Source organism: Mustela lutreola, chromosome 4, assembly GCF_030435805.1.
Source record: "Mustela lutreola isolate mMusLut2 chromosome 4, mMusLut2.pri, whole genome shotgun sequence".
Lineage (NCBI taxonomy): Eukaryota > Metazoa > Chordata > Mammalia > Carnivora > Mustelidae > Mustela > Mustela lutreola.
In genome coordinates this window covers 30891854-30909552 of record NC_081293.1, presented here as the reverse complement: position 1 = coordinate 30909552, position 17699 = coordinate 30891854, and the positions used below count along the sequence as shown (strand labels likewise).

The 17699-nt window shown below is 34.9% G+C and overlaps 1 protein-coding gene and 1 non-coding gene across 9 annotated transcripts in view; both read left to right on the top strand.

Annotated features, from left to right (window-relative positions):
* Positions 1 to 17699, top strand: part of LCOR (ligand dependent nuclear receptor corepressor) — a 145402-nt gene that overhangs the window by 86451 nt on the left and 41252 nt on the right. For 4 of the 8 annotated variants that reach the window (XM_059169303.1, XM_059169304.1, XM_059169300.1 and 1 more), the window contains exons 5-7: positions 7988 to 8120; positions 13370 to 13657; positions 16950 to 17043. In XM_059169303.1, coding sequence (XP_059025286.1) covers positions 13420 to 13657; positions 16950 to 17043 — 332 coding nt within the window. In that variant the 5' untranslated portion in view covers positions 7988 to 8120; positions 13370 to 13419. Of the gene's footprint in view, positions 1 to 7987; positions 8121 to 13369; positions 13658 to 16949; positions 17044 to 17699 lie in introns of those variants that run through there. The other 4 variants (XM_059169305.1, XM_059169307.1, XM_059169301.1 and 1 more) reach the window with 3 other exon arrangements.
* Positions 6101 to 6206, top strand: LOC131830928 (U6 spliceosomal RNA). The gene has a single exon (XR_009353460.1). It is a non-coding gene; the product is annotated as a U6 spliceosomal RNA (small nuclear RNA).

Genomic DNA, 17699 nt, shown 5'->3' with positions numbered 1-17699 from the left:
TAGTACAAAGAGATAGCAACTCTTAAGTTGTAGGGAAAAGTATAAACTTATTTGAAAACATCTTTTGGATATTTGTTTCATTGCCATTCCCAAAAAAGGTAGTAAAAGATAATTAATAAATTTTTAACTTGCTAATCAGATGCAGTCGAAAAAATTATGTGATACTGTGTTACATTTTTCCTCTTTGGTTATTATTCTGGATAATAATAAGCAAAATAACCATTTGACTGGTGAAAACAACCATTTAAAACAACCATTTAAACTCTGGAAATAACTATCTTAAGGGCATACAGCAAATGGAGAATCATTTGTTCAAAAATATCTAAATATCAGTAGGAACAATGGGACTCTGGCATTTGACCCGTGACCCACTCCCACACACCTTACTGAGCTCAGTTTGAGGGAAGTGCTGTTGTGAGAAGGAGGAGCACACTGTGGGCTTCTCTCGTACCGTACCTCTTAGCTTCGTGTTGCAGCTGCTTGCTTTCATGCAGCTGAGGTCAAAAAGCCTAGCACTCCCTTCATTCATTCATCCTTTACCCAGAGTAGGACATCTACTCCAGGCGCAACAGGTTGAGAATACTGAGATTTGGGCCAGGCATCATTCATAAGGCGGAAGTTCTGTGCCAGGAGAGGCAAGTCATCCAGCACCCCCTTCATAAAGCACAGATGTCACTCTGAGAGAAGTGGGTCATTGTCCCAGTCCCCCTTTTCTGTGTATTGGCGCAAAGCTTCTTCCAAAGGGAAAGGCAGGCTTTGAGACCAAGTTAAGGGAACTGACTTCATTTGGAATAGAGCTTACAAAAAGTTGTTGAAAATGATGAAGATTTTTGTGGTGAACAATTAATAGGACGCTGTTAGGTAAATGGTTCTAGTTGCAACAAGTGAAATGGCAGACCAGTTAGAATTTTCACCAGAAAAGAGAGAACCAGAAAAAAAAAAAAAAAAAAGATAGCCAAAAGAGCCTTCCTGGGATTGGAGTAAGCCTCAAAGACTGGCAAAGAGAGCCTGCTTTTATTGGAATAGAGAGTAGTACATTTCATGTACCATGGTATTGCAGAAACACACCAGTGAAACAATTAGTAGAGGCTAACAGCTGGATGTGTGATACCACTGCAGGCAGATCAGCAAGAAGCTTGTAAAGGGAAAACCTGAGAAAGAAACTGCCAGAGAGTCTGACTGAACCCACAGTCATTCCTGGTGGACAGGGAGACTGCATGCTCAAGACTGCATCCCCTGAGAAGTCACATCAGAGGCTGCACAGTGCTAGTGATGTAGAGTTCAGTGGACCTCAAGGTAAAGAAGGACATTTTTTAATGATAAAAAGGTAAATCTATGAGGAAGACATAATTACATCCTTGCATAACAACAGAGCCCCCAAACGCATGAAGTGGAATGTGACAGAAGTGAGGGGAGAAATCGTTCTACAGCAATAGTTGGATATATTAATAGTGCACTTTCAATAATGGATAAAGCATCTAGGCACAAGATCAACAAAGAAGAAAGACTTGAACAACACTATATATCAACTAGACCTAACATGATATTTATGTAGAACACTCCAACCAAAAAAGAACAAATACGCATTCTTCTCAACTGTACATTGAATATTCTCCAGGAAAAACTTCCTACTTGTCTTAAAAAATTAAAGGATTACAATCATATAAAATGTTTTCCCACTACAGAGGAATGATACCAGAAATCAGTTATAGAGAAATAATGAGAATTCACAGACATGTGGAAATTAAATACCACTTCTGATAATCAGTAGATCAAAGAAGAAATCACAAAGAAAATTAGAAAATATTTTGAGATAAATTAAAACAAAGCCAAAACATACCAGAACTTAGGAGATGTAGCCAATAGCACCTAGACCAGAATTTATAGCTGCAGAGGCCTATATTTAAGATTTCAGTCAATACCCTTCCTTAAAAGACTAGAAAAAGAAGAGCATACTAAATCCAAAGAAAGTGGAAAGAAGGAAATAATAATGATTAGAGCAGAAATCGATGAAATATTATGGGAAAATAGAGAAATCAACAAAATCAAAGATTGGCTCTTTGAAAAGATCTAACAAAATTGATAAAGGTTTTATCTAGGGCTGGTCAAGAAAAAAAGACTAGAATTACTAAATCACAAATGATAGAGGAAATTACTAGAAATAGAAAGAATTTAAGGAATAATGTCTATATTAGCAGATTAGATAATTTCGATGAAATAAGCAAATGTCTAGAAAGACACAAACTACTGAAACTGACCTAAGGAGAAATGGAAAATCTGAACCAAGCTGTGTTATGGGTTGAAATGTCGTCTCCACCCCAACCACCCCCAAAAAAGATATGTTGAAATTCTCATCCCTGGTACTTCTAAACATGACCTTATTTGGAAATAGGATCTTTGCAAATTAATCAGATTAAAATGAAGTTATACTGGATTAGAGTGGGTACTAAATCCAATGACTGGTATCTTTATAAGAAGAGAGATTTGGAGATTGAGACACACACAGGGAAGAAGGCCATGTAAAGATGGAAGTAGAAATTGGATTTATGCTGTCACAAGCCAGGAAATGCCAGATAGTTGGAAACTACCAGAACCTAGGAGAAAGCAGGGAAGGATTCATTCATAGAGTCTTCAGAAGGAACATGGCTCTGTTGACACCTTGATTGGAGATTTCTAGATTCCAGAGCTGTGAGAGAAGAAGTTTTTGTGGTTCCTAAGCCATTCTGTTTGTGGTCATACAGTAGCCCTAGGAAACTAATGCAACCTAGAACAAGTAAAGAGATCAAATTTATAATTTTAAAACTTCGATCAAAGAAAAGCCCATGGCCAGATATCTTCACTGGTGATTTCTTTCAGATATTTTTAAAAGAATTAATACCAGTTCTTCACAAGCTTATCTAAAATATAGAGGAAGACTTACTCATTTTATGAGGCTAGTATTACTTGAATACCAAAACCAGACAGAGAAGTCACAAGAAAAGAACATATCAGATGAGTATCACTTATTTATACTAACAACACCAATAAAATTCTCAGCAAAATATTAGCAAACCAAATCAAGGAACATATGAAAACTGTTACACACCCTTACCAAGTGAGATTTATCTCAGGAATGCAAGGTTGGTTTACATCACAAAATCAATTAATGTAGTACAATGCACATTAATGGGATAAGTGATAGGAATCATATGATCATTACAGTGGATGCCCCCCCCCAAAAGTGACCAGATTCAGCACCTTTTTCTGATAAAAACATGCCAGAAACTAGTAATAGAAGAGAAATTCCTTAGCTTGACTTTAGGAAAGTACAGAGCTATGGTGGAAAGCTGAACAGTTTTCCCCCAAAGATTAGAACAAGACAGGGTTGTCCATTCTTAGTACTTCTGTGCAGTATGGTACCTGAGGCTCTAGCCTTGGCAATTAGGCAATAAAAAAAAGAAACTGAAGTTACCCAGATTACAAAAAGTGTATTTGTAGATGACATGATGTTGTATATGGAAAATCCTAAAGAATCTACAGAACACTATTAGAGTTAGTAAGTTCAGCAAGGTTGTAGAATACCGCATTTAAAAAAATGGTGATATTTCTAGACAAATAGCAACGAATAATCTGAACGTGAAAATTAAAACAGTTCCATTTACAGTAGCATCCAAAAAAAATAAAACACTTAAGAATAATTTTTTAAGATTTTATTTGTTTGACAGATCACAAGTAGTCAGAGAGGCAGGCGGGAGCAGGGGGTCGGGGGGGGGGGTGGAGAGCAGGCTCCCTGCTGAGCAGAGAGCCCAATTCAGGGCTTGATCCCAGGACTTTGAGATCGTGACCTAAGCCGAAGGCAGAGGCTTAACCCACTGAGCCACCCAGGTGCCCCACTTAAGAATAATTTTAAGATGTTTAAGACTTATACACCGTAAATTTTAAAAAAATGTTGAAATAAAGAAGGTCTGAAAAAACTGAAAGATCTCTCAATGTTCATGAATTGGAACACACTTAATGTTAAAAAGATAGCATTGCTTCCCAAAATAGCTTGCAGATTCATTGCATTCTCTATCAAGACCTCTGCTTGATTGAGAAATTGATCTTAAAATTGAGAAATTGATCTTAAAATTCATATGGAAATTCAAGAGATGCATGACGAGCCAGAAGAGAGGACTTAAACTTCACAGCTTCAAAACTGTCTACAAAACTACTGTGATCAACGTACTGTGTTACTGGCTTACAGATGAGAAATGTAAATCAGTAGAATAGAATTCGGTATCCAGAAATAAGATTTATGGCTAGTAATTCATTTCTTTTCAAAGATGTTTTGTTTTGTAGGGAGTGAGTGAGAAAGAGTACAGGCAGGGGAGAGAGGCAGGGGGAGAGGGGGAAGCAGACTGCCAGCTGAGCAGGGAGACCAGTGTGAGACTTGATCCCAGGACCTTGGGATCATAACCTGAGCCAAAGGCAGACACGTAACCAACTGAGCCACCCAGGCACCCACGGCTAGTGATTCTTGACAAAAGAATTTGGACATCTTCTAATACCATACACAAAAGTTTACTTGAAATGGATCGTATACCTAAAAGTAAGTTCTAAAACTATACAACATTTAGAACGTAAGAGTAAATCTTCATGACCTTGGGTTAGCCACCAGTTTTTTAGATACAATACCAAAGCACAAATGACCAAAAAAAGAAAGAAAGAAAGATAAATTGAAATGTATTAAAATTAAATCATTTTGGGGGTGCCTGGGTGGCTTAGTTAAGCATCTGTCTTCAGCTTAGGTCATGATCCCAGAGTGCTGGGATCATGTACGGCATCAGGCTCCCTGTTTCTCCCCCTCCCTCTCCCTGCTGCTCCCCTGCTTGTGCTCTCTATAATTAATTAATTAAATCAATCCTTAAAAAATTTTTTTTAGCTTTTATACTGCTGACAGTTAGTAGCATCAATGAAATGATAAGCTCACTGATGGCAGAAAATATTTGCAAATCTTACATCTGATAATGGTCTTAAATCCAGAATATAAATAAGTCTTAAAACTCAACATTAAAAAGGTAGATAGCCCAATTAAACACTGGGCAAAACATATGAATAGACATTTCTCCAAAGAAGGTATTTAAATGCAGTTAGATGTTCAGCATCAGTAGTCATTCGGGAAATAAATTTGAACCATGAGACACCACTTCTTGTGTACTAGAATAGATGTAATGAAAAGATAACAAGTGTTCATGAGTATGTGGAGAAGTCAGAACCCTCATTGCTGTTGAGAATATGAAATGGTGTACCCGCTTTGGAAGATAGTTGTTTTTTTTTTTTTTAACTTCCTCAGAATGGTAAACATAATTAAGACATGATCCAGAAATTCCGCTCTGAAATACATATCCAAGGAAATGAAAATACACATCCACACAAAAATTTGCCCACAAATATTAAAGGCAGTGTTATTTATATCGTAATAGCCAAAAAGTAGAAACCCAAATGGTTCTTAACGGATGATTGGGTAAAACGGGCTATTGCCATACAATGGGATATTGTTTGGAGCTAGAAAGGAAAGAAGTACTGGTACATGCTACAACATGGTGAACCTTGAAAACATTCTAGGAGGAAGAAGTCACACACACACACACACGGATATTGCCCAATTCCATTTATATGAAATGCCTAGAATAAGCAGGTCTGTAGAAACAAAAAGTAATAAAGTGGTTGCCCAGGGTTGGGCAAATGGGAGAATGGGGAGTAGCTAACTGTTAATTTACGGGTTTACTTCTGGGGTACAGAAGTGTTCTAAAATTTATTATGGTGATGGTCCCACATCTCTGTGAACCTACCAAAAAAAAATTTAATTTTACACTAAAATGGGCGAATCATATGGTATATGCATTACATCTCAGTAAAACCTTTAAAAAACAAAACAAATAGGTGTGACTAATTAATGTGAACAAGTTGAAAGTTATCTATATGTTTCAGTGTCCAGGTCGATTAAATTGGTTAAAACTGTTTAATTGAAGAAAAAACAGGTAGCACCTCCTTTACTGAGTGCTGTTAGTTGCTGTGAGTTGATTTAAATAAAACAGTAGCCTGAATGCAACATTAAACATGGTTGAAATGTAGATATTCTGTGCTCGCTTGGGCAGCACATACACTAAAATTGGAACAATACAGAGAAGATTAGCATGGCCCTGTGTACGGGTGACCCGCAGATTCATGAGGTGTTCCATATTTTTTGATGAGACCAGGTGGTGTTTGTAAGTGTTGAATCACTAAATTCTACACCTGAAACGAATATTGTATATTAATTATATTAATTGCATATTAATTAATTATATTAATTGCATATTAATGAGCAGGAATTTAAATTAAAACTTGGGGGAAAAATACAAAATTTTTGTAAACATGTATGTAGAATCATTCACTGGAACTACCCTGTGTACAATTCATCCTTCAACTAACATCTTCTCTCTTTAAGATAATACAAGTGTTCTAAACATGAAAAATAAACGTAGGTACTCTGCTCAAGGTCTAACTGAACACTAAGGAGTTAAGTACAGTTCATGCCATGTAATGTCTCATTTTTTAAAAGGCACTAAACAATGAAATGGCATTAAAGTATAATGCAATTGAGGATTTTATTGGACTCTTTAATACCTATTCCTAATACCTTTTAGATGTTAAATCTGTATCAAAATCACATTATTTTATGATTCATTTTCAAAAGTTAATAAAAAGAAAATGTTGGCAAATAAAACTATAATGTTTTTATAATGATTTATAACAATATTTTCTTTATGTGGCAGACTTAGTATGTGTAATACAGAAATTATGTGGGATGATTTTAGTTTGATTTATGCAAGAGAGTTCTTTATGTGAAACTATTTGTAATGTATGATTGATGCTAAATGTGGTGTCAACACAGTTTGGATGTTGGGGGAATCATAAAAAGCTGGTTTCAAATATCATTGGGTGTATTTGAAATCTTTAAGAAAACTGTGAATTAAAATAGTCTTCAGTGTCTTGCTTACTATTTACTTTTCATTGTGTCAAGGCATGTCCTTATTTTCTTATTTAGAGTACATTTAGTTTTCCATGACATAAGTAAATGCACATGGTGATACATTGCAATAATTTACATATGCTGGAACTTAAGGAACACTTAAAACATGTACTTTGCTTTTCTTTACAATTTTATTTTCTATTATCATAGTTCTCTGTTTATTAGCTACAAGAGTGAAAATAAGTGCAAAGGATTAATAACCTAGTCTAGTGCTCCTGCAGTCTGAGAACAGATTCCGGGAATGTTTGGGATGAATCTAGTTCAGCATTTTGAAACTTTGTGATCAGGACTTAAATTTTTATACTGTAAACATTTTTAAGCATAAATAGAAATGTTTACCTTTAGAACATGCAGTGTACTCTTATTTTTGAGTTATCTTTTCTGGAGCCAGTTTTAACCTATTAATTTCACAACTCTAAATATTTGAAAGCTGTAGTTTATGAAATAGTATTCTAGGGACAGAATTATAAATTTAGATAACTTTCTCTTTGAGTTTTCCCTTCTTAAGGCTTTTTTAAAAATGTTTGTTTTGTGTCTGGAAAAAACATCTTGAACTTGGAGAGCAAACATGATTCTCAAATAATATTTAGTGTTTAAGGAATCTTTTTGTCTGAGTTGAATTGTGTGTGAACTATTGCTATATAGTATAATAAGAACTGATAAATTTGAATGCTCAAGAAAAATTTTCCTTTAGTAGTATTAGAGTTTACCTGTAAATTTTAAACAATTCATAAAATAAATAAAAACCACCAAAGTGTATTTTTACATTCACTTTGCTTTTATACTTCTGTGGAGATAAATTTTATTCTGATTTGAAGTTTTTAAAATATTTTAATTGTATTAAACTGATTTGTCTTATCTGTTACTAACATTTGTCTTTGATTTTGCATCTGTGCTTTTGATACTGAATGGGGAAAGATTTCTCTGCAAATATTTCACCAAATATTTTTACAGGGACACTTAGTCGGTCTGGATGAACCAGCTTCGGGAGCTGGGCAAGAAGCTCTGCTTAAACAAGAGCAAGCAAAAATCATTCGATTCGAGAGACAAGCAGAAGAGTTCCTCAATGCAGTCTTTTATAGAAAAGGTTGGTTCTAGTGAAGAATGACATTTAGTATCTGCTTGTCTTATATTAATTTCCTTAATTTTAATGTCATTTTTTAAAAAGTCACTTTAAAACATTTTTCTTTATTGATGATATACACTTCATATTTTTTTGGTCAAGTTAAATTTGGAATGGGTAAGGCAACCCCTCTCCCTCATTTTCATTTTGAAGTGATGGTGTCATATAAGTTTTTGTTAGTTAAATAAATAGTTTCCGTAAGTATTATGAACATCTGAAAATTCTAAGGTTTCAGGAGTACAATATTTTATCAGACAAATATTCTTTTTTTTTTTTTTTTTTTTTTTTTTTTCAGATTTTATTTTTTTTGATGCAGAGATCACAAGTAGGCAGAGAGACAGGCAGAGAGGAGGAAGCAGGCTCCCCACTGAGCGGAGAGCCCGATGTGGGGCTCCATCCCAGGACTTCGGGGGTCATGACCTGAGCTGAAGGCAGAGGCTTTAACCCACTGAGCCACCCAGGTGCCCCCAGACAAATATTCTTACATGGTTATAATTTTAATTACAAATAACCATAAAACCAACTGTATAAAATTTTAGTAATTTCTGAGTGAAATTTATTTGGAAAAAAGATGTGAAGTTATATCTTAAAATTAGATTTGCAAGCATCTTTCCTTGGTACAGTCTTGTTTTACTAAAATTTCATTGAATTACTAAAATTGGAGAAAGAAACTCATTATTATATAGTAAAAATTATACCCCATATAAGATGGTATATAATAGCTCCATCTCTTAGATTTTTCCATTTTTCTTTCTCCTTGAAATTATTGTAGACATTTCTTTTCTTTGCCCACAAAGCACAATTGTCATCAGCTAAGATCTTCAGAAAGTTTCTCTCCATTTTCCATTCTAATGAAGTATTTACCTTCAGGAAACTCTGAATGAATTTGTATTCCTTAGTTACGTCTTTCCTCTAGTTCCAAGATGGAGGTTACTATGAGAGGTTCTAAAAAAAATTTCCTACAAACTCCTCACAATCCTGAATATTCCTTATTGAATCTTCCAGCAAACTCAATGATTTATACATTCCAGTTTACACCTCTCGTTCTTCTGGGAATTCCCTCCAGAGTTAGAAGGGTGATTTTTCCCTGTATATTGGTTGAAAGTCTGATAAATGCTATTTTAATACGTTGTTTACGTTGGAGAATAGCTGATGTTCTGCTTAATGTGGTCAATATTTTCAAAATGGAGTATGAAGTCAGACCTCATATAAAATTAAGGAGTGAAGATTTTTGTTTTCTGTGGCACTTTTTTCCCTTCCATCCTCACTTCTCTTTTCTTCCTCTCAAGTACCCTCTGACCTAAAGCTCCCAACTGAGGATCCCATGCCCACTTTATCTTTCCTTTAAAGTACGCTGAATTCTAAAATTATGTTCAAAATAGTAATTGACTAGTTTTACAAACATTTGATTGTTTTATTAAAGTAATTCACATTTAAAGTATAAATGATAGATCAGTTCTGTCAGTTTATTAATAAAATAAAACATCTTTACAGTTCCTCTGTTGTTCTCTACATTAGGATGCGTACTGAGTCATGGGTCTAATTCTGCAGCAAACTTCATTATTTGAAAAGAGGAACTCCTGTCCCTAATATACGTGGAGAAAGAACTTTTCATGTACTCTTTGCTTACAGGGAGTTAATAAAGTCAATCATAAGCATATTCTGAAAGAAACTTCTAGCTACTTTCTCTGCTAGTCCTATCCCTTTGTCATGTAGGAATAACTTAAAGTTCTTAAAAGTTTTCTTACTTAAACATTAAACTTTTGGGCATATGAGGGAATTTTTACCTCAGAGTCATTCTTAGGGTAGACTTTAAGAGATGAGAATCCTCTGAAATTGTATGTAAAGTTTTGTATTTGTATACTAGTGCCTGATGCTCAGAAAAAAGGAATATTGCTTTGTTATTGGAAGTCCCTTCCTCCTTGTTTTATGCATTAATATTATTATTTTTATTTTATTTATTTTTTTTTTAAAGATTTTATTTATTTATTTGTCAGAGAGAGAGGGAGAGAGAGCGAGTACAGGCAGACAGAATGGCAGGCAGAGGCAGAGGGAGAAGCAGGCTCCCTGCCGAGCAAGGAGCCCGATGCGGGACTCGATCCCAGGATGCTGGGATCATGACCTGAGCCGAAGGCAGCTGCTTAACCAACTGAGCCACCCAGGCGTCCCAATATTATTATTTTTAGATAGTATATTAATCTTCATGAAAATGTCTCAAAGGTGACCATGAGTACTCTTCAGGTTATACCAAAAATGTGCTGACTTGAAGAGAATGACAGGCAATTTAGTCTGAAGGGGATTTTTTTTTAAATAAATAGTTCAGAGATTTGGATTTAGTTGTTACTAAGTATTGCAAATGAATGTTTTTTGTTTGTTTGTTTTTTTCCTCGGGAGGAAGGAGGAAGGGCAGAGGGAGAAAGAACATCTTAAGCAAGCTTTATCCCCAGCTTAAGATCCATGAGATCATGACTTGAGCTGAAATCAGAAGTTGGATGCTTAACTGACTGAGCCACCCGGCCACCCCCAAAATTTTGTTTTAAAATAATTGAGCATGGAAAGGTACTGTAAGCTAAGTAGGAACATAGATGTAATAAAAGTAGGCTTTTGTAGTGTGGACTCTAATAAATTCCAGCTTATGAACAGTATACCTTCTAAAGCTGTCATTATCATATTCTTTTCAGCTTGCTTTGTCACTTGTGTTAGAAAACTTGACACTTTCCTGAGTTTTTTTAATTTTTAAAATTTTTATTTTTAAGTTTAAAATTTTGAGAGAGAGCACATGGGCACATGCATGCACACAAGAGTGGGGTTGGGGGAGGAAGAGTCAGATGATCAATCAGCTGACTCTGAACCACCCAGGCACCCCAGATTTGCATTTTTTTTAGAACACACAGGTGGCTGGCGATGTAGCATTTACTTGTTTTACTGTCGTTTTAATTTTAATTTTATTTGTTGTTTTTATTTGACTCAGTTGTGCATGTCCCTCAAGGCATATCTAGGTTTATAGAAATTGTGTTTTAAGTAAGTGAAAGAATGAAATGTGTTCAGGAAACTTCAAAAGATGTAAAAATTCACATGCCAGAGAGGTCATCAATCTGTGAATGTGAATTGTGCTTTATGATTATGTTCTTCATTCAAAAAAGAGGCAAGACAGACTGCAGCCTTTTAAAGCTCAGAGATAGCAGTTTATGGTCTTTATTCTAAAATCTCTTGACTCTTTACAAATCTATTAATTACATTTATGAATCTGATTGACCAGATATCTCATAAATTCATTTTGCTTCCTATTTGGACACTTTGTTCTTTGAGTGTTACTGGGGATAGGAAGATACACCAATATATTAAAACTTGAAATTATATGCCGTCTTTCATTTGGAGGATGGATCTTAAGTGGAAAGTTAACTGAATATGAATATGAATATTTAGTAGATAGAGAGATTTAAACAGTGTGTGGCTAAATATTTATTAAAACATTTAAGGAACTCATCAGTGGCTGCAGTAATTTCTGAACTTTACCTAATTGAACACCTCAATTAAACCGTGAGGCATACTCTATGGAGAAGAAACGTAGGGTTAGAAATACTTGTTAGTAGAACAGAAATGTTACTGTTGGTAAAGCAGACCTCATTAGACTTCAGAGTATTAAATATTCTGATTTTAGACTATCTTCTGGTATTGAATGGTATCATTCAGGGAAACAAAAATTGTTCTTAGGAGTACCATGAGGTTTTGATGGTGTGTGTGTGTGTGTGTTTACTGTAGAGATTTTAGATTTTAATTGTAATAAGTCATTTTTCTCTAAATTTATAAAGCAACCTATTTCCCTTCCAGCTCCAGCTGTATTATGGGTAAAGTAATTTACCCTCTATAGTTAAATCTTTAAAAGACCAAGGAAACTCAGGTTTTCTGAGGACTGTCTTCTAAAACCTCTGAAGTGTGGTGGGGAAATAGAGATCACAGGGAGAGTTTTAATCAGGGGTCTATACCACTAACCATCTATACAAATTTGAAGAGGCCACTTAATTCTTTAGAACATTAGCTTCATTTGTCTAAAGAAAAACAAAACCTGATGAGGATTGATTGATTGAACTGATCCATTTATTACTCAACTAATATGAATGCATTCTTTATATCAGGCAAGATTAGGTGCTGAGTGTACAGAGATAAACAAACATAATTTCTGCTCTTGACAAGCTTAGTCTCCCTGAGAGTATGGTAACGGTGGAGATGTGATGACATAGTCATACCAAACATTTTCCCTTTGATTTTCCCCTATTTGACCTTCAAGGTGTCCCTTCCGGTGCTAAAATTTCTATGATTTAATGAATTTATGTTTTAAAATTAACATTGATTAACATTGATTAGAAATTGATAACTTAGGTGTTTATTTCATTATTTCACTAGCTGTTCTGTTTAATGATTGGTAGAGTATATTTAAGGAACTCATGGAAAATATATGAACTTAAGCTTTTGAGATTTGAAATATATGAGATTAGAACCCCTAGACTCCTAGCCTAGGGGTTCTAAAATTGTGGTCCCTCAACCAGTTGCATCTAAAAACTTACTAGAAATGCCAGTCCTTGAGCTCACCCTAGAACTGCTGAATGAGTGACTCTGGGGATAGGATCCCGCAGTCTGTTTTTATAAGCCCTCAAAGTGATTCTAATGATCCTGAAAATGGGAGGCTATTGCCCCAGTCTACCATGGATCTTATATTAGGTATCTCCTTTTATAATTTTGATATGCGTTCAGTTTTGAACAGAAGGTAAATTAAACACTCATGAACTAAGTAATCCATTCTTCAACAATTCAGGAAGAATTGAGGAAAGGTCTAGGAGAAACCAAAAATGATCTATAGGTGGTAAACAGAGGGGTAATTATCTCATAAAATTATCTCATAAAAGAAGGTTTTGAGATTTCTGTATCAGGTAAGTGATTCTTGCCCATAAGATACACTATTTGTTGTCCCTTTATTTAATTTCATAATATTGAGGAGGTGGTGTTTAGAAATGATTTTATGAAAATTTTATTTTTAAAAATCTGAAACTCAAGCTTAGAGATTAAAAATATAATTCTGAGAGGGAATATTACTTTTAGGGTATTGCATTATAAGAAAAAAGATAAAATGAAATTTTATGTTTGCTTGAAAGCTGTCTTTTTTTTTTTTTAAGTACATTGTCCCAATTTAAAAGTAAATAAATCTTTGTTTACAGACAGTCCCTGGGTCTCCGACCCCAATATTCCCCTAGTGGCCCGTGAGATCATGCAGCGAATGATCCAACAATTTGCTGCTGAATATACCTCAAAAAATAGCTCTACTCAGGACCCCAGCCAGCCCAATAGCACAAAGAACCAAAGCCTGCCGAAAGCATCTCCAGTCACCACCTCTCCCACGGCTGCAACTACTCAGAACCCTGTGCTCAGCAAACTTCTCATGGCTGACCAAGACTCACCTCTGGACCTTACTGTCAGAAAGTCTCAGTCAGAACCTAGCGAACAAGGTATGGTTTGATGTCAAGGTCTCCTCTGTCCACTCAGAATACTTTAATTTGGGGAGAAAAAAAATTATTGGCAATTAGGGCACCAATAACAATAATAGGATAAAAACTCATGTGATTCTTAAATTATTCCTGACTCTGCAATTATAGAGAAGAAGTACAGATAAAATGGCTACGTTATGTATCAATAGTTCGTAGTCATGATTAATGTACCACCCAGGAAAATTAGGTGGTTACAGTTGTTGTTGATTTTTTTTTTAAGATTTTATTTATTTATTTGACAGAGAGAGACACAGCAAGAGAGGGAACACAAATGGGGAATGGGAGATGAAGAAGCAGGCTTCCCGCTGAGCAGGGAGCCCGATACGGGGCTCGATCCCAGGACCCTGGGATCATGACCTGAGCCGAAGGCAGATGCTTAACCACTGAGCCAGCCAGGCACCCCATTGCAATCTTTTATTTTCTTGATATTTATATGAATATTTTATGCCTCCAAACCTTTGCCATATCCCTTGTTTTTAAAACCCCTATGAAAAATTAAGTTTTCCCCAATCCATCAGTGTTGTAGGATTAGCACCTGAGAAATAAGTATGTCTTATTCGGCAGAAGTTATACGTGCAAATGAAATTATAAGGCAAGACTATGTATTGTTTGCTTTTTTTTTTTTTTTAAGTTTATTATTTATTTATTTATTTATTTGACAGACAGAGATCACAAGTAGGCAGAGAGGCAGGCAGAGAGAGAGGAGGAAGCAGGCTCCCCGCAGAGCAGAGAGCTGATGTGGGGCTTGATCCCAGAACTCTGGGATCATGACCTGAGTCAAAGGCAGAGGCTTTAACCCACTGAGCCACCGAGGCGCTCCTTGTTTGCATTTAAAAAAAGAAAAACATCTGGGATTAGATACAATGAGGAAGACATTAGACACACCTGGTGGTTCAGTGTATTCAGTATTTTATAAATACACAAACACATCCATACTTGTATATGATGTATTATGAGCTAACCTTAGAATATTTCCAAAAGTTAATTTTAATTGATGAGGATCCTGATTCAGGGGAAAGGTTAAGAACTTCCCAGTTTTGCTTAGCACATATTTCTTGAATTTATGAAAAGTTTACTCTCTTAAATAGATTTAATATTTTTGTTGCTTTATGATCTCATTTTACCTTTAATTTCACGAAGATGAAATGAGTATTTGAATTCTGCCGTTGGTGATATCTATTCTAATAAGACTTCCTTGTCATAGAAATCTCTTAAGAGTGTGCAGAAAGTTATGAGATGTGTAGATTTATTGGTGAGAAATACAAGTTCATTTTGCAAAAAGTTTAATGCATTGTAAAAATCTCTGCAAGGACTTTCTTTTGCTTATTGTAAGTAATTTAAGAAGGATTTATACTTAATGGACTAGCTTCAGTTGTTTATTAAAGAATGTATTTTTGAATTAGTAGTTTGTTTCTTTTTTAAATTCGTTATGGGTAATGAATAGCAATCACAATCTTAAAATTCTGAGAGATTTTCCTGGTAGAACTCCTCATTGTCATATGTTCACATCAGTCAGTGTACTTTTACTTTCAGTTACCAAAAGCCAAATTGTGCTTTTCTGTGCTTTTTATTTCTGTTGAAGATTATCTTTACCAAAGATAGGTAGCTTTCATTAAAAAACTCTTTGCTCAGAATATTGCCTTAAAAACTTCAGTTGAGGAGAATGACAGTGTAGAGGTTGTATTTAAAGTATTAATGGTGGAGATTAACAAAAAAGATACCACCTAGTCTAATTTAACTTCTAGTTGGTGCTATGCTTAAGAGATATGTTGTACTAATGGTACGCTCTTGTCAACAGAAATTGAAGCTAGATGACGGGATTATAGTGCATAGTCTTTAAGTGAAACAAAATTTTAGAAATGATACTTCCCAAATGAATTTTCAAGCGTTTCCAATGAAATCACAGTATATTTAGTATATTTAAGTAGACTTAAAAGACATTGCCTGTTTGATTAGACAGACTTGGATGTCTTAAATAATAGTGTCTTTGGTTGGAAATATTTTAAGCAGTGTATTTACTTGTTAGATGTCTCATTGGGTTAAGATGTCTAAAAGGACACTTGGTTCTATAAGTTTACAGTTATATTTTTAGAAATATTAGTAACTCTAAAGGACAGCACTTACTCTGTATGAGTGTGGGATTTTTGGTTTACAAACTCACGTATTTATTTCTAACACCATGAAATCAGCAGTGACAGTGTCCTCAGACACAAGTCCTATGTAGATTCTATATTGGGGCAGTTTTTAACATAACTGGATAGAAGGTCCTCTCTGCTGACCAACTGAAAATCAGAGGCATGGAGTATTAGCTTGCTTCGTTAATTTTAGACAGAATGGCAGCTTTAAAAGTTGTCCAGATGATGAATTTTCCTTTTTAGACATGTCTGTTCGGGAAAAAAGTCTTTGTGGGAAAAGAAGGTCTTCTAATTTTTTGTTTTATAGTGTGAATTTGTTATGTGGTCTAGCTTCAGTTAAAAAAAAAATATGGCCAAAACGTCTAGATTGTCATCAGTATCAAGACTGTTTCATTCTTTCCCTAAAATTTGCTCACTAGTTTGTAATGGCTTATTAATTGAAAAACCTTGCTTTTATAGATACCAAGAGTTTCTGCAGATTTTTTCCAAAAGATTGTCCATATACAGAGTTTTTTTGCAGATGTGTCTAAAAAGTAATTAGGACACATGAAATTTATAAACAGTTAATATCTGATTCATTTTATAGACTATTTTGTATATACATGTAATTTAATCATATAAACATATTTTAAAATGATTTGTGTTATAAAATTTTCTAAGTCCAACTTTTATATACTTACAGTGTTTTGAGTAGACTTAGCTCTTAAGGAATTTGGTTTTATCATTTATATGACGTGGCATTAAAACTCACATGCTTTGATGAAGGTGAATTTAGAAAATGGAGTCTAACAATTCTGTTACAGAACTTAATACAATGTAAAATGCGATTTCTGTTACCTCACTATATCCTAACATGTTCAGTAATGTGCTATACCTTTTCTTTTGCTCTACTAATAAAATATTTAACCCTTGGAGATACTAGCTCAAGCTTTGCTAAATGTATGTCACTTAGGAGGGAAAATAGTCCTGATTCTTTAATGAATTGACTTCATAACTTCATATATGGCTAGTGTATCTGCATGGTTGACTGGGCCTGTTGCTTTGTCATTTTTGGTCTGTTCAGTCCACATTTGTTCCTAGTTTTTAATATCCTCAGGTGTGTGTTTGTGTCTCTACAGACGGTGTACTTGATCTGTCCACTAAGAAAAGTCCGTGTGCTGGCAGCACTTCCCTGAGCCATTCTCCAGGCTGCTCCAGTACTCAAGGGAACGGGTAAGGGAAAATATTTGTAGCCGTCCACAGTTTTATAGGGGGGCAATTTATCAAAGATTGGTACTAATCTCCATTGTATGTTTTAAAAATTAAGTCTTCAAAGTAACACTCTTGTAAGTGGGCCTTTAGTAAATTACTTGGTCCATCTCTCAAGTAAAAGCTCAATCTGTGAAGTCCAGAATTGACTACGGTAGATGAGTTTTGCCCAGTCACTTCAAGTAGTGAGTGAATAAAAATATGGCAAGAATGTTTTTGGCCTTTTTGTTGTTGAATGTTTGAGAGTGGGAAACCCAACCTAAATAACTCCAGGGTTCAGATGTAAGGCAGTATTATGTGTGCTGAAGTTGTTGAATGAAAATTGGGCTCCAGTACTTAACTGGGTATCTCTAATGGAGTGTGTGGGTATGTGGGAGCTCTTCATTTTTTTCTTGTTTGTTTTGGTTTCATTTGGTTTCATTTGGTTTCATTTGTTGATTTGAACTGCAGTTTTAATACTGTGGCAGTTCAGAAAATGTAATTGTATGTATTTTTTGTTTTTAAAGTGGTTAAAACTATAGATGTTGGGATAACCATCGTATGGTACCAAGAGATTATTACATGCTCAGTTTTGATAACTCTTAGCAAATTAAAGTGAATTTTCTGACCATCTAATTTTA